Genomic DNA, 26,568 nt, shown 5'->3' with positions numbered 1-26,568 from the left:
GCAAAGCCAAAGAGTCGAATCCCGCGTGCCAGCTTCAGGTTAAGCGCCGTACGGACGATCATCCACCCCAAATCACCGTTACTTTCGTCAACGGAGTGGAACAAGTTTTCGATGCCACGTCTACTCCTGGACAGACCATAAGGAACATGATCCTCAGAAAAAGGTCAGCTACTTGAGACCGAGCAAATGTTCCGTGAAGCTGGAGAGAAGTGGCCCGTTATTATACCTGAGGAGGAACTTCACCAATCGTTTCCTGGAGCCAAGGTTTGGGCTTTTTCTCAATTTAATGATTTCTGGGCCGGTTTCCAGTTGTTGGTAGAGGCATTTTGTCGAATAATTGGTATGTCTCAGTGGTTACGGAATTATCACATAGTGGGTCTGAGTTTGATCATCAATTAACACGGTTGATCTTTGAAAATTCCGTTTCAAGATTACTAAAATGGTTGCTACAATGCTTTTTGTTAAGAGGCATTTTGAACTCAATTGCCATGGTTTTTTTCCTTTTTCTTTAGCCAAGGAAAGCAGAAGAGAAGAAGCAGCGACTCTAATCTGTCTGACCTAGCCATTTTACTGGGTCTCACTTATCACAATTGCTCCATTGTATGATGAAGCCTGAGAAATTAAGTACCCTGTATGACCATTTTGAAGCCTGATTTATGGTCTGCTAGAATGTATTTTCTTAATCTTCCTAATGTTGGATGTATCCATTTACTTCAATTCAACTCTATCTGTATGAATTACTTGTTAGAATCTCATTTGAGTACTTTGATTTTATCTATTTCATGTCATAAGAAAACCCCTTTTTTGTTGTATCTCGCTGGAATGATCTGCAAATAATGGCAGAATTTGCTATGACATGACTTTTTCTGCTCACTAAAGCAAGATAATTATAGTATAATGATGGTTTCTCTTTGTGTTCAATTGCTCAGTGATCTTCTCGCTGCCATCATTTCCATCATCATCTTTTCAGGTGAATCTTCCCAATTTGAAAATGTTTTTAAGTCAACCTGCATAAGGACAGATCCCATGCTTAAGCCTTCACATGCATTTATTATTATTATTATTATTATTATTATTATGCAACCGTGAATTTTACATAAGAAAGGGTTTTGTGAATGCCTTAATCTTATAAATGATTTCGTTACCTTGCGTCTTTGCTCAGTGAAAAGCTCCTCTTTTCTTGTATGAATTCTGGATTTCCTTTGCAGTCTTACCACCAAGTCCCCAAACTTCCACTTCTGATATTGAAGATTCCACTGGGAGGAACCCCTGCAAGAAACCATTTCATAAATAAAAACATTGCTGGAATCACGTTAGACAAAAAAAAAAAAGGGAAATTATGAACCAAGTGATTTAATGAAATTAATAGTAAGTGTTTGAGTAACTTAAATAACCTGAAGGGATTGGATGGAGATTGTGTTTGTTTGAGGATCGGAGAGCTTTGAGAAGATACTTGGAGTGGCATTTCGTCTCTCTGAGGAGCCATAACCGGTAAATAACTGACAAGAACCACTTAAAACGCATCGTATGTTCGATGTTATTGTGATCTGAAACCCGCAATTTCTCTATACTCAAAACTGTATTGGGGAAAACGAATTTGGAGCCGTTGATCTTGCTTACTTCAAATGTTTGGAACCGTGACAAGCCAAAGCCTCCTTGCTTTTTAGAATAACCCCAAATCCCAACTGACAGCCTTGTTGTCCTCAGAATTACAGTATCTTAAATTCTTAATCACTGTCTAATCTTTCTTTCTGAATTAACAATGAAAAAGAAATAAAAAATCCCCACTTGCGCCCCTTTAAAAGACTCTCAAAAGGCCTGTTTTTATTCTGTGTCCCTAGCTTCACTCTCCAGCAGAGAAGCACGAGGAAAGAAAAGCAAAGCCAAGATGGGCTCGGTTTCACTGAAAATTGGAGATGGAACAGCAAGATTTAAGAGAGCAACACTTTGTTCTTCAGCTGTTAACATTCTCATGCTTTTCTCTGTTATTACCACCAATCTCTTTGTTTTATATTCCTTCACGTATTCACCAAAACAACACGTAAACAACCCAATTTATTATCGTCACAAGAGCATATCTTTAATCTCTCAGCAAGTTCTTTGATTATAAGAGAGATTGATTTTTCTCAAAGAAAGCTTGCCCAGATGGAAAAAGAGCTCCTTGGTTATGACACTCTCGATCTTTCAAGGCCCAACCTTGCTAGTGAACTTAAGTTGTTTTTGCAACAACATCAGCTTCCTTTGGAAAAGGATTCAAGAACTGGGATCACTGAGATGGTGGCTTCTGTGGAACATTCTTGTGAGAAATCTGCTCATGAGTTACAAGGTTTCTGGACCTTGTCCTGATCACTGGAGCCTTGCTCTGAAGCTAATTTTGAAGGGATGTGAGCCTTTGCCAAGGAGGAGGTGCTTTGCGAAGACTATTGCTGAGTTAGGTCTTAGTTCTTTACCTGTTTCTCTTTGGAAACCTGTTAGTGAAAAGATTGTTACTTGGAGTGGTCTTGGTTGAAAGAATCTTGACTGTTTGAATAGTAAAAAATTGAGTAGAGATTGTGTCGGTTGCTTTGATTTGGTTAATGGATATGAGACTCAAAAATATGTTAAAGGCTAGAAGCAAGAATAATTTTCTTATTGATGATGTGTTAGCTATGGGAAGTGGTGGTTTTAGAATTGGATTTGATATTGGAGGGGGTTCTGGGACTTTTGCTGCTAGAATGGCTGAGAGGAATGTGATTGTGATTACTAACACCTTGAATGTTGATGCACCATATAGTGAATTCGTTGCTGCAAGAGGCCTTTTCCCTTCGTTTTTGGGTTTGGACCATAGGTTCCCATTTTATGATAAGGTTTTTGATTTGGTTCATGCGACAAGTGGATTAGATATTGGTGGTAAACCAGAGAGATTGGAGTTCTTGATGTTTGATATTGATCGCATTTTGATGCCCGGTGGCTTGTTTTGGTTAGATAATTTTTATTGTCCTGATGATGAAAAGAAGAGGGCTTTGACTCGTTTGATTGATAGGTTTGGTTATAAGAAGCTGAAATGGGTTGTAGGAGAGAAGATAGATGCAACTGGGTCGGGAAAACCCGAAGTTTATCTATCTGCTGTTCTACAGAAGCCAGTGAGAATCTGATAGAGATTTCCTGGAAACCGATAAAGGTAAGAATGTTTTTCGAATTTCTGGCTTTATCAATACAAAATTTGTGCAAATTTGTTGCCTTAAATATACTTGAATGTGCCTTCTGCCGAGTATCTTTTGATCCTGAATATCATGATTCCAACCGTATGCATATCAAACATCTTCCTGTTAATGTCTTTGAAGCCATAGACAACCACCTCAAATTGTTATGCATGAAATAAAACCGTTATTTGTTAGAACCAATGTCTGAAATAAAGTACACTTGGATGATCTATAATTTAAGTATGAACCACATGTTTCTGGTAGGGTTTATAACTTTAACACTGATTTACGTATCATGTCACTTTGAGAGGCAAATGCAGCTGGCAATTTATGACAGTTTAAATGATTAACTAATATTAACTAGCGGACTATATCATATTGTTTGTAATATACTGATCTTGAGGATGTAATGGATCTTGGAAATATATTATCTCATCAATCATCAGCATGCATCAAGTTCTGATTTCTGATACTACTATTTGCTAGAAGTTCATTTCCTGCTGAAAAATGTATTTTAAATTCGTACATTACATTTTCCACTTCTACCAAGTGAAAGATAAAAGAAGATCGCACCCGAATTGCAAGCCAAAGCCACCTGGTTGCAGTAATCCGAGACTCTCCTGCCATTTTTCATCTCTATAAGTAAACAATGGAGCATCCTTGGGTAACCTAAGACCGCAATGACATTCAGCTTGGTGAATATTTAAGCATTGCAACCTTCTGAATTGTAGCCATTAATGCATTTCAGTGGCAATGTTGAGAAGCTTCATCCCCTCTTCACTCATCTGTTGTACTTCCGTAGGGGATAGAATTCTGATGCAGCGGACGCACCCAACAAACGCTCTGCACAGACATTAAATCATAGCCATTAGAAGCTGGATGCTGACACAGTAAAAGGCGTGCTTCTGTAGAAAAATCTTAGTTAATGATCCGAAGAATGCCAGACTGTTGAAGCCTGAATCCTAGGAGTAATTAACATATATAACCATGAAGAATTAACAAATAAAATAAACATATATACTTACTCCCAAGGATCATCCCCTACAAGCAGAACATCATTCTCATAATCCACATATACTAATTTCCACCCTGAACCTTTTGGATCTTCAAGCAGCCCATTAAGTCCAAACATGCGTTCAATTGCAGAGATTAGTTCATCATAGTTCTTAAAACTATTGACATCAATAGACCTTCCAACGGATCCTGCTTTCTGAACCTGTCAGCCACAACCAATAAGAGTCAGAATACGATCATGGACGAAATTTTCAATTTCTCATGAAACACAAAATGGAACTATGCAATATGAGCATAGCTCCAGTTGATGCCTCAACAATTTTCATATTCAGAATCTAAATTAATATCATACCTTTGTATATGTTCTCACACGTGGAGCCATTTGCTGCCATGAATTATTCAGCAGAAGGCCACTCTCATCAAAATCAACATTGCTGGAAGACGTTCCACCTGAGCTGTCTGGTAAGTCTTGTCGAGAGAAAGCCTGAGAGTCTGCAAGGCTAGCAGAGGTAATCTGAGATTGAACATCCTGACTAGAACTAAAGTTTCCAACCAAACAATCTGAAGGATTCTGAAACTCAGCCTCCTTCAACGAACAAAACTCATCGAGAATGACACTGGAGACAGAAGGGTCGATCACAGCACTACCACCATTACAAACATCAATGTTAAGACAGCTGTATATCCCACTCTGATTATTGCTGTCATCAGACAAATCTCTGACCTCACCAGAACTAAGACCGCATGGGTCTTGCTGAGTGAATGAAGCTAATTGGTCTGCTTGGGATAAAAACCTACAATTATTCAGCTGGTGATCCCATGTATCCTGACCCCCCGTAGTTAAAGGATTAGTTGCTTCAGGAAAGATAACTGAAGAGTCTTGTAATCCACTCTCTGGAATAGAACCAGGTGATCTATAATTCCCGGCAAGAGGTTGGCAAGGAGAAAGGTTTGACATCCATTCATCTGTGTCTAAGAAAGGAAGAAAGCTGCTTAAAGTACTAATGTCAGCTTGGGATACCTGCAATTGATGAGCTTGGACTAATGATGATTCCAACTGCGACTGAATGGGCCCTGGATTATTTTGCAACTGGCATGGAATCTGGTTTTGGTTAGGGAAAGAAAGTTGGTTCAAAATAGTTGGACTTATAGCATTTGCAGTCAATTTTTCCTCATTGCATTTTGATGTTGAAGTCAACTGACTTAACTGATCAGTTGCATGCTCTGGTTCCAACTTTAGTTTTTCATTTTTGCTCCTAGCTTGTGTTTGGCTTTCAAATTTATTTGCAGGATGTAGGCTCCCATTACCATTTATGTTGGACAAATTTGAGTTAATGGGATCGGGTTGGTAAGGGACTAACTGGGAAAGATTTTGGTTTTCTATCAACAGATTTTCCGTTTGGATAAGCTGAGGTTTCTGATTGCTTGTAGACTGCACATTCTTCATCTCTTCTAATGGAGATCCCTTTGCAGCAGACGTTTGTTGCAAAGTAGATGCAAAAATTCCTGGAGGGTTAACAGGCTGAGGCTTCAGCATCATCTTCATCAGTTGTTCAGAACACAAATTTGAGATTGAATAGGGAAGATTCCCATTTCCATTTTCAGGAAACTGGAGGAGGGGCCTTTTTATCAAGCTTCCCCATTCAGATTCCACTCCTGTGAGCATACAAAACAGCCGCTAGATAAGTATCTAAAAAAGTTGCAGACCACTGGATATATCAAACAGAAGCTTACCCAAAATTCCAGGATATAATGGTCGCTTGAGACCTGAAGTTAGAGAAGGAAAAATAAAGAGGCTTTCAGGAGTTTCTATTTCCCATGCACTGACTCTATTCTGTTTATCATTACATCCAGGTTCATCCCACTCAACCTGTTAAGAGAATGGATACAAGAAGTTCCAACATTAAACTTGCCAGTAGATAAAGGTCTATCATTTAATAGGAAGATACAAACCAGTATCCTATTGCAACAAACAGTATTCAGTTAAATGAAAGAAAACCTGAAGGTTTCGCCACTTCGAGCCAGGCCATCTCAGAGGATCCAAGTCGCTAATACCAACTATTGTACCCATATATCTGCAGAAAATTGAGAAATGTTAACACATATCTAGATAGTGAAATATATCATCATACAATATTGTTATTTTTCTCATGCGGAACAATCTTACAACAGATATATCATCATACATTGTCAAGAAACGGTATAAAACAATCCTATGATATTTCATTTGGTGCAGAAGTGTAGCCAAGCTTTAACAACCCTACCACGTCTACCATAAGGAGTGCCTTGACACCACAATGATCGTTACAACCAAAATTTCTTTAACACCTTAAGGTTGGAAACATATGGTGACAGGATGAAACAATCTAGAAACTTACCTACGTTTCCCTGACTCCTCTGTTTCAAACATCATTCCAAACCTCATACCAACAGAGACTTGACATCCATATACAGATTTACGGTATTTAGCCAAAGGGATGACAAATTCTGAAGGGCAGGCTCTTCAAAAAGGCAGAAGAGAAAGGAGTCAGAAATAGATAAAGGAACCTTAAGAGGAGAGAGAGATAGAGCAAAGAAGGTGGGATACAAATGCTATCAAACAAACCTTGGATTGTAGAAAATTGTGAATGGGCTTCTATTGGCAGCAGCATGAGCGGCAGCAGCAAGGACACCAATGTGCATACTATCAGCGGATAGAACAGATGACGGTAATGTTGTTTGTTGACGATTTGCACGCCTCACACCCACCAATAACTGAGATTTCTCATCCCTTGCAACAATAAGACATGATATAAGATGCAATCATGAATTTAGCATTGAAAATACCTTGAACCAAACAAATGCAAGTATATAGCTTAAAATTTTGCAGTATATGACTAGCATACCTGATAAAGAGAACAGAATCACCTGCCCTAAGCCTTTTTGATCCAACAAACAAACTCCATCCAGTTGTAAGAAGGTGTCGCTTTGGCTGCCCTGCATAAAACAACATATATGATACTCAAGATCAAGTTGACAATGTCAACATATTTTTATAGATACACACACACATATTAATATACACAAACATAATAGTTGTGATGTATTATAAGAACTAGCAACAAAACCCGCATATTGCCAATTTTCTGTTTGAACAATTTTCATGATTGTAGTCGTTCTAATCAGGTTACTTGCTGAAACAGAAGGTAAATAATCAAAAAAACACTCACCGCGGTATATATGGCGAAAAGTCCAGGTATTATCATGCAAGTCTCGCACAACAAGCTCTTGAGTTGGTGGTTGCATTGTGTAATCCTGCAAATAGATAAAAACATTAATGTTATTTCACATAATGTCCCTGCATATGTCCATGCATGCGTGCAATGCACAACCAATTAAAACCTCACCAATGGGGGAAAGAGCTTCTCCGCTGCTCTGCGCGGCACTGAAAAACCACCATGCGTACTTGTATCACTTGCAGTCAAAGTTTTACAGAAAAATTCACTTGGATGCTTGCTGGGCTTAAATCCAAAGTCTGGTATATGGAAGACATCTTTTTCCTGATCAAAGGAAAATTTATAATGAGAAAATTGTCAAATATTCAATTCTAGCTACCTTATCTTAATGGTTTTTCTTCTTTGGGGTTATAGAAAGATTGGGAATTTTAAATTGAAGGAACTTAGTAAGAGTTTCAGATACATATATATATAAACTAGAAAAGCTTACAGAGTTCACTGTTTGAAGACTTATTTGGGCATATATTTCATCTGTATCTCTATCAGCCTGTCAAAGATTACAAAGAAGCAACATCAGTGTTTATCTAGAAAAGATATGCAGTAGCTGGTACCATATTTAAAGCCTAGATGACATACATGTCCTTTTGATATGAAAAAGTAAACAAGTAAATGACATACATGTAACGTAACATTGCGAACTTGGCACATCAACTGAGATGGAAGATTAGGATAGTTGGGAATTCGAGACGTCGCCATTCTTTTTGTTGACACTGCTACCTGCTCAAAAGAATAAAGCCATTATTAGTCATGTGGTTCTTGATTAAATAACAAAATTCACAGACAGGCCGTCATACATGTTTAGGATTTTAGTACCGCTTTTTCAAATATTATCAAACAACCTCTCAAATGGTTTTATCCCACCATTCTGTGGCATCTCTAGTTTTTATTCTTGAGATGCTGCATTAGGGCGAGATCTTGGCACACAACTTCTTCCAAGTTCCATCTCAAATAAACTATGTAAAGGCAGGAACCAAATGCATCGATTTTACAATCCAAATGGTGCAACCAATTAAATATGGGGATATTCAACTCATCCACTGGAAAAATGTAGACTCATTGTTCTCAACCAATCAGAATGAAAGGAGCCCAAATTGCAATTGAAGTGGAAAACTGTGCAGCATAAGATAACAGCCATGATACTGAAAACATGGCATTTCTAGACACATAGCTTATGCATTGTTTACACATCAAACTACACATATTAAAATGCAAAGCAGGTTATCAAAGTTGATCGGTAGTAGCTATTAGTATGCTAAGGTCTCATTATGTTAACGCACTGTCAACAGCACAAATATCAGAGACTTTCTTCCCCACACAGACTCATTCTTTTTCTGTTTCCACTACTTCCGTAACAAAAAAATCACAAAAAGAAAACAACGGGGAAAAACTTTGGGGAAAAAGAGCCGGTTTTTTATTTCCTGCAGTAGAGCAAATATAAATTGTGAAAATAAATGCAAACCTGTTCGCTGTGTCCTTGAGGGAAGTAATACACAAGACTCCCCACCTGAGGCAAGAAAACAAGTGGACCTGCGCAGGCATGCCATAACTCGGAATTTATAGCCTTCTGGGTCCCTGCAATCAGTCAGGAAAAGAAAATCCCATAGGATAGTAAGACACATGCTTCGACAGAGATTACACATTATAACGCTGAAGACCAAGTAATGACTAGTTAACATCCTTCATTTTAAGCTTGTATTTTGATTTTTGAAGATTGGAACGTTAATGGTTAAATCAACATATTTGCAAAACGAACCTTTAGAAACCGAATGAAAACAAGTGCTTTTAACCGAGAAAATAGACCATGCTTGAACTAATTGATACAAACTCTAAAGAAAGCCATTTAAGGAATACAAAAAACATAATGTGAAGAAAGAAACTAAGCAAGATGCCCTATGGTTTAAAAGCTAAATGTTAATTGCCTCATTTTAACACAAGAGTAAAGGACAAATTTTCAAAAACAAACCAGACTGATCTTGCATTTCTTTCAATAACTTCATCTCCTCAAGCAGGGTGGCTTGTGCTCCGACATTAACCAAAGCTCCTGTTTTGATCTTCTCTTCAACAACGGAACCCATTATGTGGTCTTCTCTTACTAAAAGAATTCCTCCTTTTGCGCTCTTTTAGAATACACACCAACCAGAAAAAATCAAAACAATGACACCACCTTTACATCTTCACTTGAAAAACTAACGTCAAAAACCCTTAGCTTGCAAAAAGAGAAGAAACAATTTTCAATTCCCATTGCTCCACTGAGTCTGAGTCCAACCCCACCAAATCACGTTTATTGTCTTTAGAGATGGAGAAATTATCAAAGGAAAAGAGGGGTCTCATAAAACACTATACAAACCAATTCCAATTGGTCAGAAAAGAGAACCTTTTGCCCCTCCTTAACCCCTCACCACACTCCTGTCCACCAGCGGCAGCAGAGTCCAAAATCAAGGAACAAAAACCTGCAAAGAAAAGGGAACAACACTGGAAAGAAAGATCTTTTCTTAGGTGGGACTTTTCGGTAAAACCAAAAAGAACACCTTCCCCTTCAGTTAGCAGCACCAAAGCACGCCCACCAAAGCATTTGAGTATCTCTCTTTCTCTCTCTCTCAAAATATATGGACCTTTCAATAAAACCCCACTATCCTCATCATCACTCTGATTCTTTCCCTCTGCTAAATCATCAAAAATAACAAAACCCAAAAATAAAAACTTCTAAAATATCAATATTTTCCTCCTTTTTGTAAGTGCTTGAAACTGGGAAGAGTGTGCATGCTCTTATCCTGCGCACACACTCTCTGTGTATGGGTGATTCCCTTGCAGCTTTAACCTTCGAACCAGTGTATATTATAATAATAAAAATTAAAAATGAAATGTCGAAAAAGCAGAGCAAGACTAACAGAACACGAAAACGGTACTCGGTGTCGAGAGAGAGAAAAAAATATAAAAGTAAGTTTTTTTTTCAAAAAAAAGGAGGGAGCTACTCTAAGCGAAGACGAGAGGGGTGCCTAGGATAATGAACAAGACCTACGTGGCGTATTTGAGGACGTGGACAACGAGGATTCGCTTGTTTTCCCACCCCAATTTTCGCCGTGTTGTTTATTTTAATAGGGAAATATTTAGAAACTAAAAAAGCCAACGTTGTTTTGGTGCCGCTTGTTTTTGCGTATGATATTTGACCGATCGTCACGCGTGCGGTTCAAACCAAATGGGAAGTAGGGGGTAATTACAACTGACACGTGTCGCTTGACTCATCTGTACGGCGCCGTTTCTTCTCTTCTCCTAGTTTGCAACTTGACATCAAATTCGGTTTAATTATTCGTTTAATTATGAAACTTCGTCTAAATTTTTTTTAAAAAAATTTTGAATAAAAAATTAAAATTTATTAAATAAATTTAAATATAATTTTCAAATTCAGTTAAATTTTAAATTTGTGGATGAACAAAAAATTTAAAATCAAAGTTTGGTTTGACTTTAATTAATTATATATAATTATAATTTATAATTATATTATAAATGTAAATTTTTTTTTATATTTTATTTTTTTAATTTATTTTTTTACTATATAAATTAAAGTTGATGAGTAGATTTAAGATTCATTTCTTCAATTATAATCAAATTTAAAAAAATTTTAAGATTTTAAATTTTAAATTTTTTTAAATTTAAGTAAATATATAAATTATTAATATTAAATATAGATTTAGCATGATTCGATTCATGAACATATTTACTTGTGACTTTTGATTTTATTATTTAACAAACTAGATTAATGAGTTTTCTAATATTATTTTAAAATAATTAAAAATATATTGAAATTTTTATATTAAATATATTATTTTATTAATTAAAAAAAGCATTAATTATATTTTTAAATATTATCTTAATCAGTATAATAGCATCAATAAATATATCCCCAAGGTACAACTAGCCTTGGGTGATTTAATAAATTTTTGTCCAAACATTTGACACTTATATTTAAGTTGAGTATAAATGAAGGCAGCTAATAATTCCTTTGCTTCCCTATCTAAATCTATCAGTCTAATGCATTTAATGCAAAATTTACTCTCCATTCTTTATTCTGCTTTTAATAAAAAACCTATGCTAGTTTTGTACATTTGATAAATATATATACTTCATATTTATTTCTTTTACTTGCATCAACACTAATTAAAGAATTGTTTATTTTCATTGGTGCATAATTTATGATTTAAAGAGCAGAGTTTTATTTTTAAAAATTTTTTTAAACTATTGTTCATTTGTTCTATGATTTTATCTTTTCTTTTCTACTTTATACAATGAAAATGTTTGATTGAACTATAAAATATAGTAATTTAAAGTAAATAAAAAGTGGGCTTTAAATTTAAAGTTTTTGTAACGTGAAAAAAATAATTAACGAAGTGTATAAAAGTATATATAGTGTTAACAAATATTAATAATTAAGAGAGATAAACGGTGGATCGAGCGTCTTTGAACGTGAGAAATTAAAATGGACCGACGATTTGTTTGATTGAATGGGAAGAAAATAGAGCATTTCACAAAAAAATGAGAGCTAAAAGATAGGCTTTGTCCACGAGAGATAAGTCATGCCATGTACATGATCATAAGAAGAAAAAAAAAGTGATGACTCATTTTGTTGCTACTAGGGTTGCATGGTAGAATACGCATGGGACAAAAGGCGTCATAGACGCATTGTTGTTTAGTAGTATTTTATTATCAATATTTAAAATTTTGATAAATCACGATATTTGTATATTTGTATCATATAAATTATTAAAATTTATATATTAATTTATATAATATTTTATATGAAAATTATATATCATAATTTATATTAATAAAAAAATTTTTAATTTTATTAAAATTATATATAATTATTATTAAAATTTTAAATCATATTTTATTTTTATATTAAATTTTTATTATATTTTAAATTATCAAATCTAGATTTTTTTTCGTTCCGTTTGTTAGTATTTTGTTATGTAGAAACAAGGATGGAATTTCAATTGTAGCATCAACAAATACTACTACCCAACATTATTCAAAGTGTTGCCCCCAAAAGAGAATAAGAAGGGGACAACTTTTTCCATGGTGGGTCACGATCTGTCTTGCATGGACAGCCAAAAGAGCGAAAACAAAACTGTGAAAAGATCAAATGCAAGAGAAAACTCGTCTCTTTTGGTTAACATTTCTCGATTGAAAATAATGATTTCGGTTTCCTTCAATAAAAAAGAAACAATGGTTTTGTTAATGGATTTTTTTTTTTTTTTTTGCACTTATTACTGGGATAACATGCATAATTTGATTGATTCTTTGTAATACATATAATGAAAATAAATATTATAATTTAATTGATAAGGGATTTCGCCATTTTGGCATCATGTTTTAACTCTTGAAGGCATATATTAAGATTTTTATATTAAATAATTATTTTATTTAAAAATAATAAATATCATCACATAAAACCATTCATTGTTGTATGTAAAATCTTTAATAAATGTGCTAGAACCTTGAGGTGAGATTTAAATTTTATTGCATGTGAATTTGATTATTTAATATTATAATTTATTAATTGATTATTCAATATATATATATATATAAGTGTATTATTTTATTATAATTGTAATTTTTTAATATTTATAATTAAAAAAAAAGTGTTCCTAATTAAGATATTTATCATATCAAAACAAGAAATGTTATAGTGTTTTAGGCTACTCCTGTCTTGCAAAACCAATAAAGACAATTCAGACTTGATTTTTTTACTTTAAATTACAAAAATTTAAATCAAAATCAATTAAATAAAAAACTCAATAATATAACAACAGATTACACATTGACGAGCTTTAGTTAATATATTACAAAATCTAGTTAGTGGATTGTATGTATAAATTTGTTGGTCTGATTGAACATTTGATTCGCATGCGCCACGCGATGATCAACATGATGCATGCGGAACGCATGCATCCATGTAGATGAGAAATATGACCGGGCGGAGCATATTTGACGCTGAAATCCGTGTCACGGTACATGCAAGAACGACTTAAAGATTGGGATCCATTGTATAGATGATAAATTGAAATAGTGATAAAATTCTTATAATTGGGATTGAAGAAAGAATTTATCAAAAAATTTAAATTTAATAATAATTTTGTATTATATTTGATAAAATTTATCTCGTAAATTTTAACGTTTGGATTTCGTTCCAAAACTTTGAAATTTAATTACATTTCATTAGAAGTGTAATTAGACCCAAATCCAACCTAAGACTCTAGCACTAGTAGACTAGCACCCTGTTGAATGGCCTTTCGGAACTAAAGCCCGCCGCAATCTTAGCTTATCCCACCACTTAATTCTTAGCTTACCCCACCACTTAATTCTTTACTTAAGCCATGACCCTCAGGCTGCACCAATCACCGTTCATTCTGTGAATTCCACGTGTCAAACATGCATCCAATCACATGATTGGTTAAAGTAAGTGGACACCGATACTATCCTAGACGTATATAAGTTGACCCTTGTGATTTAAACCTCCGGACCAAATCTTCTCTCCCACCTCCCTTTCCCCTCGTCTCCTTTGACATTAACATCAACAAGATCTGATCTTGAACAATAATTTTGGACCCACCCACTTGCTTTAAGCATGGTAAAGTTAGCTATGAAAGTCAAGATAAGCCTTATCAAATACCCAAATGCAGAGGGTGTTTGATGGGAAAATTTTGCTGACCTTATAATCTGTAATTCGATGGGACCCTTTGCAATTGAGAGTGCGATCCACCTTTTTTTTTTTTTTTTCCAAATCATATCATGTGGTGTGGTCCATTGACTGGTGACGGATAGATACTGGCATTGATAGGTAGATTTTGCAGTAAAAGGTTCATAAAGTGCAAAGGTACCGGAAAAAGGAAATGGGGGTGCATTGGCGATTGGCAATTGGGACCCTGGTTCATGATTTCTCAAGCTAAATCATATAATGAAGTTTAGCCCTGGCTCCAGCTCATTATCAACTTGGACAATGCGCAATTATGTTATTTGTGCAATGAAAAATAAAAAGAACAAAAAATTAATCATCATTAAGCCCATTATCATGATTTTTATGCCAAGTAAGCGATTCCATACTTTTTCAAATCTGAAAAACATTTCTAAAGATTTGATGCAAATTGAATTTGGAAAACAAGTTATCTGACTTAGATTTTGAATAGAGATGATAATAGATTAAGATAAAATAAAATTTTATTCATTTCAAATTAGATTTAATTTTATATTTTTAATATTTTAATTCGATTTTATTTAATTTTTTTATATTCAAATTTAATTTGATTTAATATTATATAAAATCGTAATCAATTAATTTGATAAAAAATTAATAAAATATTATTTTTAAATATAAAATTAAATATGACTTAATTTAAAATCAAAATTTTTTTAAAAATATCATATAAAATTGAATCAAATCAAAACTTAACTCGTCAACCCTAGATTTTAAGTGTGCAGAAATGAACAAAGGGGAAGGGAAAAATCAGAAGAAGTTATACCAGTAGAGTGATCAAAGGACGATAAGCATCCAAAGAGAAGGTTTCCTTAGTGTATGGACTTTTAGATAGCAAACAAATGATTGAGATTATTGTAAGGATAAAAACAAAAGCATTAACCGAAGATTAGTACAGAACAAAGAGCATGCATTTGAACAACGATGGTACATACAAAAAGTATATATACTACACATATGGGTGACGATGATGATGATGAGAGTGGGGGACCCAAGGGCCAACGCGTGATAGCTGAGAGTGAAGTAACCTAAAAAACGAGCGTGGTATGAGGGGGAACATAGAAACAGTGCAAGATGTAGGGATGTAAGGGGACATCAGCTTCTGAAATCTTCTGATGAGATAGAGAAAGTGAAGCCTCTTTTTCCAGGCATCTCATCCTTTGTTTGCTTCGATGTTTGTGGATGTGGGCCGACACTCAAGCTGCTTCATGGGTTTTTTTTTTTTTTTTGGTCAAAGGAGAGTCCGATACAAAGCACATGTCCTTTTTCACACTTGTTTTCTTACCTCCACCCACTGTAGTGATTTATATTTTGAAATTGATTTAATGCAAAATACAAGTCAAAGTCAGTATTCCATTCCAGGATCATTTTAAGTGGGCATATGAATTTTATTGTATTTTTAATATGATATAATTAAATTTAAATATTAATTTTAATAAAATTGATTCAATATAATATTTTTTATAAATTTATTTTTTTAATAATAATAATTATTTTTAATTTCACTAAAATCAATTTAAGTACTTACTCAAACGAATTTCAAGACAACTTAATTGTTTAATCACATAGATGTTCAATTTGACATGACTTAAAGTCTTATAATTTGATTTTTTTTATGCTAAAAAAACGACTAATACCACTTAATTATTGATACAGGCTATAACTGCTCCTACAAGATATGGCACGCCCTGACCTTACATGGAAGTTTATTTGCAACTTGGCATTGATAAAGTTAGGTTGATTTATTTACAAGTGAGTTTTTCATTGTAATAAATGTATTTGGATGTTATGCAACTAAATTGGTTGATTTGGAAGCAAAGGTAGAATAACATAAATAATCTACTAGGATGAGAATATAATAGTTGGTTCGTTTATTTCAAACAATTTAAGGAACTTACTATGGTTGCGAGGCAAGCTAAGCTATTGACTATGGGCAATTGACAGAGTAGTACTCAATTGCAAGTCCATGAAAACATTTTTTATATTTGTTTTTCTTGGAAAGGTGAAAGCATGCGATAAAGCCAAATGCTTAATCATAACAAAGTTTTTATCTTACCATGTATTTATAAAAAAAAATATTATTGATTGACACTAAAATCATGATTTCAAGTAGGGCCTATAAAGTGCATAAATTTCAGCCTTTGAGATAGATATGTATAAATTTTTTTTGTAAAGTAAAAAATAATAAAAAAATAATTTAATTTAATTTTTTTATTTTAAAATTATTAATTTACTTATCTTATCACATATTTTATTGAAAAAATATATATTTAAATTCTTTCGAATCTATAATTTTTAAGTATTAATTTTAATAATATGCTAACTGATTTAAAAGATAATCGATAATTCAATTTAATTTTATATTAAAATTATCTAATAAATATTAATTCATTAGTTAATTAATTATTTAATTTATTTTTATTAACTTATCAGAGTTAATATTTGATACATTACTAATATAAAATTTTAATTATATAAACAAAATTAAAAGATTGATACATTATTTATTTATTTATTTTATTTTTTTAAATATATTATATATAATACATGTCATCATATTAATCTCATTTGTAAAATTTAAAATTAATATCGGTAATATATTAAATATTAACTTAATTTTTTATATAAATATAATTGTTGGTTCTGATTGTCCCATTGTAGAAGTAAAATTTTATTTTGTCTAGACAAATGCATCAGGACTCAGGCTTGTAATAGTAAAAGGCCCATTTTTTTTTTTTTACATTTTTCAAGCGCATCATTACAAGCCAAAAATATTAGTTATGTAAATTGAATGGGCCCAAATCTATGTTTTGATGTGAACCAGTAAAACGAAGGCCCAGATAATCAGGAGTATCATATTTCTCGGTTAGGGTTTTACACGTTCAGGGTTTTTGCAATGCCACCTCGAAGAAAACCCTAGACTTGCTATTCTAAATGCTTCATGTTTCAGCTTCGGCCATCAATTGAAGTTACAAATGGAGGGATTGAGCGTGGCAGATGCTGATTTGGTGGTGTACTTACACCCATCGAAGAGCATGAAGGTTTCCCAGGGGATCCTCCGTGAGCTTAGCTCTTTGCTCTTCAAGTTCGTTCTTTTTGCCTTCTATTCTATTAATTTTAATTTTGATGTTACTTGAAACCCTTATTTTTGTTATTTTCTCATTCACCAAAAGCTGTTGATTGTGTTGAATTGCTTGTGATTTAAACAAAGCACACCCTTACTTTGGTTAATGTTAGCTCTGTTTTATCAATGGGTTTTATGTTTTAGCTGAAAATTTAACTTTTTATGATGAAGTTAACTATGACTTATAACTGCTTATGGGGTTTCATTGCTTGAAATTTGAAAAAAATCGTTTACCTTTTCAACCCTTCTAATGGAGGTATTAAGAGCTAGGCGTGTTCAGGTGTTGGGTAAGTTTATTATAGTTGAAAATATAACCCTTTGGACAGGACCAATTTAATGTCTATCAAAATTATCAAAGATGCAGAGTGTCTGGATCTAGTAGTAAGATTCTTTTGACTCTGTTGGGATCAATATTCAACCACATATTTTACGTCTTTATGCACTTCATTTGTAATGGTGGTAATAATTAAATGATGCGTGAATATTTGCTTCCTTTTATCCTAATCCTGCTATAAAGTGTTTCCGCTTTTCCTTGCAGGTTCAACGAAACATTTGGTGGTGTTTTATTGGCTTATGATGTTAATATTCTGGATAAACAGGCAAAAATTCTTTCTGGTGTTCATCCTTATTTTGGTCTTCGACTAAAAGCAAACCTCCTACTTTTTTCACCGAAGTCAGATATGCTCTTAGGTACTTTTTTCCATGACATTCCAGGTTATTTTATTTAGTTTTTCTTGTAGTGGATATCACATTGCTTGTATTTTTTTATGTATATGCGTGCCTAAGATATTGTCTAAGCTAATTTTCTTTCCCATGTTCAGAGGGGAAAGTAGTGAAGCTTTCTCAAGAATCTATTCACGTCATTGTTCTTGGTTTTTCATCTGCTATCATAGCAACTGAAAACATCCGTGGAGAATTTAAATATAAAACTGTGAGTAACGGTTTGCTATGTTGTTCTGAAGTTCTTTTTTGAGTTGTATATGTGTATATGGCAAGGGACTATATTAATTACTGCAGTAACTTATTAGTTTCTTATTGTCTCATAGAAAGATGAAGAGGAACTATTTGCCAGCAGATCTCACAAGAGGCATGTCATAAAGATTGGAACCATGATCCGTTTTTCAGTCAAGAGGTGACAATTTCCTTTTAAAAGAAAACTATCTATTTAATTTTAAGAATGGCATATGTTTTTCAATATTGTACTGTTTTGGTTACCATCAATGTTTTACTGTAAGCTAGAGAGAAATGGTATTGTTTGTGTGTTTATGTAGTTGTGTACTCAGCTCTATTTTTCTTCTACTATTTAAAATTGAAATTTGATATTTGTGGAGAAGTTATTTGCCCTGTTCATTGATCAAATATTGTTAATTTTTTGTGATTAAGGCCAAGTTTTAATGATAGAGAAACATATTCTCACTGTGCCTATTGATATTTAGCCCATATTGCTTTTATGATTTCCTTTGTCGATCATTCAGTATTAATCCATTACAAACCTGTGGATCATATAATCTTGTTGCTTCAGTCTTTATGCCTTGGTTATGCATGCTTTTCTGCTCACTGATGTTTTATTGTAGTTCATCAAGTCAATTGGATATTTATTGAAAATTTACAACTTATTTGAAGTTCCAAATTCTTTTATTTTTATTTTTCCTTGGGAGAAAGGGAGGGTGTGGTGGCTAAAGACATGTTGATCACATGATTTTTTATATTGATTTTTCTTTGCAGTTTTGATGAGGAAATACTTCACATCATTGGTTCTTTGATGCCAGCTCACACGGGAAGCATTTGTTGGTTAGATAGAAATTTGGAGGAGATTTCAGAATTTGAAAGGTCTTTAAATAAACTCGAAGTTTTTGAATGGGGAACTCTTTATATGTCAACTTGCAAAGGTTTTAATGTAAATGTTGTATACTTCTACAGGAGTGCTACAAAGAGTAGAGACAGAGAATGTCAGGAGGATAAAACTGTTGATGAGGGAGCAACTCCCTTGAGCTACAATAATCACATTAAAAAGTCAAAAAAACGTAGAAACAAAGAAGGTTAATGAAGACTGCTTCCAATTACCAATTGTTTATGGAGATCTCTTGTTCTCAGGTAATATATTGACCCATTCATGTTCTAACTATGAGTGTTTGCTAATAGCTGTATCAGGTGATCTTTTATCAGTGTTGAATTATTCTTCTCTTCAGTAGCTTTTACATTCATCTGGTTAAAGTAATCAGCTTGTGAACTATTAGTTGGAAGATCTCAAAGTTTACTATATCTACTTTTGAAACTTGGTTTTCATAGCAAGTTTATAATTTTTGTGCTAGTGCAGGTAAGCTTAGAGCGTTGGGCAGAAGTTCCTTATAGATGAAAGTATATTGCTTCTGGTTGAATACTCTGGTGAGGAAATGTGCCTTTCTGGGAAGGTTGCTGACATTTTGAAATTTTCCCTTACTCCTTTTTCCTTGGTGGTTGTATGTGCACCAAAATTAAAAATTCCCAATTCCCAAGTTGAGGCAAAGAATGCATTGTTTTTCCCTGAGACATGGGTGATTTTTGTTACTTGCTGCTGTACATCCAGGGAATTTTTTTTGTACTTTGTACAACTGTAGACTTGGTCTTGTCCGTGCATATCTTAAAATTACTCTTAGCAAAAAGAAATACTTTGTCCCCTTGTTTCGTTATTGCTTCATGTCATGTTCTGTCCAATTTTGGTTTATGTCAGTGTTTACTGATAAAATCAGTTATCCGCATTTTCTGCTTCTATCTGTTTTGTGTTAGATGGGAAGACGGTGTGGCGGTGCCATTGGGGCCGTCAACCAAATTGTAAAGATTACGAAAGACTGGCTCACCTTTAATTTAGGGGAATTCATGTTTTTAAAGTTGAAAAAAGGGTAGCATGATGAATGAGCAAATTCGATGCTACCTAGAATTTTACTGGCAGGGAGTTGAACTTGGATATATGGTAGATTCTCATGAACCCTGCTACAATGTATCTAATTAGCCAGCAACACTGAAAAAGAAAGAGAATTTACTTATTACTGAAATGATTTCATGTAATTTTCATGAACCACAATGTAATATTAACGAAATACATGATTTTAACAAGCGGTCACGAAGAACTTCCTCGTGTCCATGGGCCAACATACGACATGACAGAAGCCCGAAAAGCTAACGAAACACCTGCACCACGCAATGTTGGTCTACTTCAGTGGGGATCACCACATTACTTTGCCCGAAGTTTGAAACATTGCTGCTGGATGCATGGTGTTCAATCACCCAACGTGGACTGTACTTCGAGGCAATAATATTTGATTCTCAATAATGATGGATTGCACCACTTTAGTCTAAGGTACAGCCAGCTTGGACACATGTCAGTGGGCTACACCTGTGCACCTGATCAGATTTGTGCAAATCTAATCGTTGTTGATTGGCGTATCTGACCATACCATATAAGAAAGAAGTGGAGGACATCCGTGTTGTTTGTCAATCATTTTTATGGTGGATTCGGATTTTCAGGGTTGAACCAAGTACGTTCCATTTTGCACCGTGTAGTACTTAATGATTGGAACTGCAGCTGAATGCATATTTTGGGCAGCTTCAAGATAACAAATGCTGAAATCCAGACAGATCCTTTTTCAGCTGTTGAAATTCTATATTCATTCATGCTCCATTTTAAACATTATCATCATCAGGTATGGGGTTTCTTTAAAAAAAAAAAAACACCATATATATGTATATATTCCTTTGGGACCCATCTTTCTAGTTCAATAAAAAATGATCAGAAGAGGAGTTAAGTGGGAGAAGACAGGGTTTTCAGGTTGGTACATGATTCTCACTTTCCATCATACACCCATGTGACTGTGATTATTTTAACCCGAAAAATACAGAAAAAGATTATGACAAACTTTCCCCATATAATCTGGCCTTATAACATGCTTCAGGCTCTCTCTTGATGGAGGTGAATGTGAGCCTAATTCTTGGATATTGAACAATTAACTCCTGCGTCTAATGGCACTTAAAGCACGATTATTATTGTTTGTGTGTGAGAGAGAGAGATTTGTTATAACTTCGAATCTTTGTTTGGCTTACCTCTCATTGCCTTGTGCTCATCTGACATCTTTCTCTGTCTCTATCTCTGCATTAATGGATTTGGAAGATCTTGTATAGATGGCAGGATGATATTATATAAATTCATGTGAATATATAAGTACTGCCTCTAATTCTGACAAACTTAGTTGTTATATATTGGCATATATATATTCTATGATTTAGGGAATAGATTTGAAGCAAATTTTTGGTTTTTTTTTTTTGGAAATACGCAATAATCTTAATTACTTTTAAAACCAACTATAATAATTCTAATGCAACTTAATTAGAGGGAAGTACAATTCCAAAATGTGCTTAACATTGTTTGGGAAGTCTGAACAAACTTTCAAAAAGAGATTTGAGTAAAAGAACATTAGAAGATGAATTTAAAGATAACGAGGCTAAAAGCATTGGCAAAATCCCTGCGTATCTTATTGCAATCTTGACTAATTACGAGGTAAAGAAGGCAGCATGTCAATCATTTTCAATCATTTGATGCATTGATCAAGTTAGACTGTTGTGGAAAATTATTAGCGCTTTAAAGTATTTTGCCGCTAACATCCCAAACACCATGAATTGTCTGTCATATAAACATCATTAATTTTGTTCCAAAATCACGTCAAAGGGTCACTAAATCTATCATTATAATGGAGTATTAGTCGTTAGTTAACTTCCATTACAATCATCACTTTTTATCTTTGAAGGGAATCAGACGAAAATGTCAGTTAAGCGAATCGTGGCCAATGCTCAGAGAGCTAGTAATAAATGTTTTGAAACTTAAGATTTGTAGTGTGCAATTTCCATAATAGTTTCATTCTCTCTCTCATTTCATGCAGCAAAGAGATGAAGTGGGGTTTTCAGCATTTTTCTGGGGTTAACTTTTTAACTGCATTGTACGTATTAGTGCAACTCCATCTGTACTGTCTTGTTCTTTAGGTCGAACGTTTCTGACTTGTATGATGTGGTGGGTTTCATTCATGTTGTGCTAACGATGATGTCTGTGCACGTACGGCTCATCAAACCCTGCCAATCACTCGAGTGATATTCTTATCTTCATTTACAAATAAACTTCATTACCATATAGAAAACTTACTTTAAAAAAATGGACACATTTTTTTTTTAATTTTAAATATATTTTAAAATATATATCATCCTGTTAATTTTGTTTATAAAATTTAAAAAATTCATTGATAATATATAAGATATTTTTTTTGTACAAATTATAAATAAGGAAAAAAGAATCTAAACTAAAATATATTCCCTAAATCTTCCAAATTTTTTTTGTCTAAATTGAAACAAATTGAAGGAAGTATAAAATGGGGAGGAAAACAATTAAAACGAAGTACTTTATATGTCATATGATCTATACATATAATAGAGAAGATATTATTATATAGCTTTTTGTTTGCCCAATTCATTTATTTTTTTGCTCATTATTTTTCTTAATACTGTCTCTGCGATGTTTTTGGTTAAAATTCGAAGGCATTTGGAAAAAACAAATAAATGATATGATCCTGAAATCCTAGCAATTGGGGTTCTTAGTTCTTAGTGTGCAATATATGACGTTTTGGGGAGATGCACCTACCTTCCCATAACATGCACGTGGACCCATGCATCCAATAGCCCCATCTTCACCATTCAAAGGGAGTAAGCTCTTTAATATATGCACACATATATATATATATATATATATAAATAATTCTGACTTTGGGTAGTCACTTTAAAAGCTTTTATTATGGGGATAATTAGAAGAGAAGTTGGGTTTGATTGGGCAAAGTTGGAGGTTAAAACAAGGGTTGAATGAGTGATTAGGAGGGGAGAGAGGGGAGGGAGTCTTGGCAGTCTGTTTAATTTGACAATTAAAGAAAGGGAAAGAAAGATGAGGGCATCCCCTGCACATGGGGCATGGTCATATATATATATATATGGAGAATACAAAATCGTTGCAATAGAGAGAGCTGGATTTTTTTTTTTTTAAATGTTTTAGGAAACAAAAGCATCTTCAATTGACTCAACCACTTCTAGAGACACAACCCGTTTTCCGACTTTTGCATATGGTGGGTTTTTTCAGCCTTCAATATGCTTTCTCTCTCTTTCTCTGTATGCGTGGCGTTTAACCAAAAAAATTTCACTTTTCAACGATTAAAGAAAAAAACTTGTTTGTTTCTAAATTTTGACAGAATTAATGAATCAAGGTTTTAGTAACTTTTTTTCCGGAAAGATGTTTGTGGTTTTCTGATCTCCCTTTTTCTGGTAACCTAATTAACTCCACAGGGAAAGAAAATTTGGTTATGAACATTGCTATATCATCTATATCTATCTATATATATATATATATATATTTGATACGCTCAAATCTCTTTTTTTTATGAGTTAAAGATGACCCCAAAAATATTTCCACATTCCTTCATTTTCAATTTGATATCAAACTAAATTCAAAAAGTTATAATGTTTGTCCCCATCCCCACCCAATTTTATTAGCATTCCAATAGTAGTCTTTCTATTATATTGTAATCACTAAATTTCATATATATATATACACTCTTGCCTTCACCCTTATATAAGCCATCATTATTCTATTATTTCCAATCTCAAAACTTCATCAAAAGTTTGTACAAAATTTCAAATCCCTCATGCCCAAATTAATTATATTGTAGGATTATCTTACTCCCTTGTATAGAAAAAAAATGAAAAACCCTTTTAAATTGAGTAAATGAGCATTAAACTATACTTACCAAAAGATATTTTAATAATCCATTCTCCTAGATATCAATCTTTTTCAAGTCACATTGATTAAAAATAAAAAATAACCAATGACTCCTTTTTTTTTTTTTTAATTAGTAGTTATAATTCTCACATGATACAATTTATAGAGTTCAATGTATCAAAAGCAAAAGATGTTTGTTTAAAGATTACATAACATCCATCTCCTCAAATAATAATTTGGATACAAAATTTTAATTTGAATAATTTTGTCTTTTCTGCTATTTGTTTCATTATTATTATTATTATTATTATTATTATTATTATTAAATCCATTTAGTCTGCCAAAAGATATATGAACTTTTTAGTAATTATCTCAAACCTTAAGGGCACTTTCCCACCTTCCTTTTTATAAAATTCTCAGTCTCCCTCTCCTCAACAGGTTTAAACTTTCCCAGCGGTAAGCTATCAATTCTCATAGCAAAGCCCAAAACAAGCAAAGGCTTTTGTTTGTCTCTTGACTTCTTAGTTTTTCCAGGAAAATGTCGGCGGGGCTTGGAAAATGCAGCAAAATCCTCCGCATTGTGAGGCTCCGGCAAATGTTGCGTCGGTGGAGGAACAAGGCTAGCAGCATGTCAGCCAGCCGCATCCCGTCCGATGTGCCGTCGGGACACGTGGCGGTCTGCGTCGGTACGAGTTGCAGGAGGTTCGTGGTGCGTGCGACGTACCTGAACCATCCCGTCTTTAGGAAACTCCTTATCCAAACCGAGGAAGAGTATGGGTTCACTAACCAAGGCCCATTGGCGATCCCCTGCGACGAGTCCGTTTTCGAAGAAGTGATACGGTTTATTTCCCAGTCAGAGTCGAATCACTCGGACTTTAAAGAGAACTGTCACATGGGAATCAGGACTAAGCTTGATTTGTGGACCGAATCTCGACCGTTACTTCATGGGTTCACTGAGAAAACAATATGTAATTAAAGAAACAGTGGAAAGAGAAAGGAAAGGCTTTGATTCTTACCCGGGGTTTTTGACTCAGTTTCGAGTTAGCTCGAGTGAGGAATCAATTATACGCTGCTTAAACCAGTGAGTTGGCCGAGTTAAGGAGCTGGTTACCAATTCTTGGGATTTTACTTACCACACTGAAAAGGCAAGTTGGTGGGGATTTTACATTTTTTTTCTCAAAAATTATGAGCTGAGTCAATGTAAATTAGCTCCGGAGAATGCTTCGAGATGGCAGAAAAGGTGGGTGAGTTATCCGCCAAGTCGTCCCGGGTTCGAATCGGAGTAGGGCAAAAAGTGGTCGAGAATTTGAGACAACTGAATTCATGAAGAAGAAAGAAAAGAAAAGATATGAAGTGATAGTTAATTAAAAATCACTGCTGTAATTTTGCGATTTATTTGACTGATGAAGGAAATTTTGTAGAGATATTCCATCAATGATATTTAATTAGTTCCATTATTGGACATTTCATTTAATTTTTATTCTTTGTTGTTGAAATTTTCAATTTTTAATAATGTTGTAGAGAATTACGAAGTGTAGTGTTTCTGTCATGGTGGGCGTTGTGGGGAGTTATAATGGCACCAATCCACGTGAAATCCCCCATTGCCTCTGTTTCACCTGCTTTGGTTAACTCTCTTTTGCATTTTAGGCTCCTTGCGCGGTGAAATTAGTTGTAGTAAAATTAAAAATAATAACCAATATTATTATAATTGTGATTGAAAAAAAAATTATAATTATAATTAAAAAATTTTAATAAAAAATTTATATTGATTGAATTTTATTAAAATTGATATTTGAATTCAACCAATAATATAATAAATTTAATCTCATTATACTGAAAATACAATAGAATCTAAATAGAGACTTATTAGGTTGAAGCGATTGAAACTACCAAACCTAAAAAATATTCATTTTCATTTTTTAAATTTTTAGTTAGAAGATTGATATATATTCTTGTAGTAGATTCATAATTCTGCTGGTAGCCAACAACTTCCAAGTTTACTGTTCAGCCAATAATGGAGCTTTGAATTGATTATGAACTTTTGATTTATTTGGTACCCAAGATTTAGACTGAAAAAAAGAATGCAGTATGGCACGGCCATTGTTATGACATCTTATAGATCAGTGGCTCAGGATGTTACATACCATGTTAAAACACAACTACAAGCTCATTGCCTGTTCATGTTGACATTTGACCTTATCACCTGATTCCAATGGATCATTTGCACTAAACGTCTAAACCATTGGTCTTTCCCCTGCTTGGCTCCTCTCCCAAGTAAAGCCACAACAACCAGGGATTAAAAAAAATTGTCGTGTCAACTTAGAGTAGTTGAACCCAGCACATTGATGTTGATTCATCGAGAAAAATCTTGCCTAGATATTAGCCAGCTATTTGGTCAAAACCCTTCATCAAACCAAAAATAAGGGAAAAAAAAACCAGTT

General features: G+C 33.8%; 4 protein-coding genes and 1 pseudogene across 4 annotated transcripts; 3 read left to right on the top strand and 2 right to left on the bottom strand.

Moving 5' to 3' along the window:
• Nucleotides 1-522: 522 nt before the first annotated feature.
• On the bottom strand, nt 523-1,646 carry LOC111315312 (uncharacterized). Its single transcript, XM_022916940.2, has 3 exons — nt 1,395-1,646; nt 1,146-1,269; nt 523-1,007 (listed from the first exon to the last, which is right to left on the bottom strand). Exons 1-3 carry the CDS (start codon nt 1,484-1,486, stop codon nt 918-920), a joined length of 306 nt encoding a protein of 101 aa, XP_022772675.1. The 5' UTR covers nt 1,487-1,646; the 3' UTR covers nt 523-917.
• Nucleotides 1,647-1,665: 19 nt separating this feature from the next.
• Nucleotides 1,666-3,225, top strand: LOC111315310 (putative methyltransferase At1g29790; annotated as a pseudogene).
• A 355-nt stretch (nt 3,226-3,580) lies between these two features.
• Nucleotides 3,581-10,428, bottom strand: LOC111315307 (auxin response factor 5-like). The gene is given in 15 exon segments (XM_022916934.2): nt 3,581-3,931; nt 3,933-4,025; nt 4,208-4,398; nt 4,549-5,852; nt 5,931-6,066; nt 6,196-6,271; nt 6,575-6,697; nt 6,802-6,966; nt 7,082-7,172; nt 7,406-7,490; nt 7,583-7,735; nt 7,902-7,958; nt 8,090-8,188; nt 8,931-9,043; nt 9,435-10,428. Coding segments are annotated over 15 exon segments (2,844 nt in total). The 5' UTR covers nt 9,547-10,428; the 3' UTR covers nt 3,581-3,885.
• Nucleotides 10,429-17,076: 6,648 nt separating this feature from the next.
• Nucleotides 17,077-20,015, top strand: LOC111314789 (DNA-directed RNA polymerase I subunit rpa43-like). The gene is made up of 7 exons (XM_022916403.2): nt 17,077-17,307; nt 17,885-18,036; nt 18,168-18,277; nt 18,393-18,478; nt 19,072-19,176; nt 19,267-19,440; nt 19,664-20,015. Exons 1-6 carry the CDS (start codon nt 17,198-17,200, stop codon nt 19,388-19,390), a joined length of 687 nt encoding a protein of 228 aa, XP_022772138.2. The 5' UTR covers nt 17,077-17,197; the 3' UTR covers nt 19,391-19,440; nt 19,664-20,015.
• A 4,536-nt stretch (nt 20,016-24,551) lies between these two features.
• LOC111314788 (auxin-induced protein 6B-like) lies at nt 24,552-25,654 on the top strand. The gene has a single exon (XM_022916402.2). It carries the CDS (start codon nt 24,666-24,668, stop codon nt 25,101-25,103), a length of 438 nt encoding a protein of 145 aa, XP_022772137.2. The 5' UTR covers nt 24,552-24,665; the 3' UTR covers nt 25,104-25,654.
• The last annotated feature ends 914 nt before the right edge of the window (nt 25,655-26,568 follow it).

Source organism: Durio zibethinus, chromosome 20 (assembly GCF_047325235.1).
Source record: "Durio zibethinus cultivar Kanyao isolate XHJ-2024 chromosome 20, ASM4732523v1, whole genome shotgun sequence".
Taxonomy (NCBI): domain Eukaryota; kingdom Viridiplantae; phylum Streptophyta; class Magnoliopsida; order Malvales; family Malvaceae; genus Durio; species Durio zibethinus.
The sequence above is the reverse complement of the archived record's forward strand: the minus strand, read 5'-3'. Positions and strand labels throughout refer to the sequence as shown.

What these genes read in the sequence shown, in the direction of transcription:
- LOC111315312 (XM_022916940.2), bottom strand. Translation starts at nt 1,486, where the DNA reads ATGGCTCCTCAGAGAGACGAAATGCCACTCCAAGTATCTTCTCAAAGC. An exon ending in TCTCCATCCAATCCCTTCAG is followed by an intron (nt 1,270 to 1,394) that starts GTTATTTAAGTT and finishes GGTTTCTTGCAG; the next exon opens with GGGTTCCTCCCAGTGGAATC. An exon ending in TCACTGAGCAAAGACGCAAG is followed by an intron (nt 1,008 to 1,145) that starts GTAACGAAATCA and finishes GTCCTTATGCAG; the next exon opens with GTTGACTTAAAAACATTTTC.
- LOC111314789 (XM_022916403.2), top strand. Translation starts at nt 17,198, where the DNA reads ATGGAGGGATTGAGCGTGGCAGATGCTGATTTGGTGGTGTACTTACAC. An exon ending in CTTAGCTCTTTGCTCTTCAA is followed by an intron (nt 17,308 to 17,884) that starts GTTCGTTCTTTT and finishes TTTTCCTTGCAG; the next exon opens with GTTCAACGAAACATTTGGTG. An exon ending in GAGAATTTAAATATAAAACT is followed by an intron (nt 18,278 to 18,392) that starts GTGAGTAACGGT and finishes ATTGTCTCATAG; the next exon opens with AAAGATGAAGAGGAACTATT.
- LOC111314788 (XM_022916402.2), top strand. Translation starts at nt 24,666, where the DNA reads ATGTCGGCGGGGCTTGGAAAATGCAGCAAAATCCTCCGCATTGTGAGG.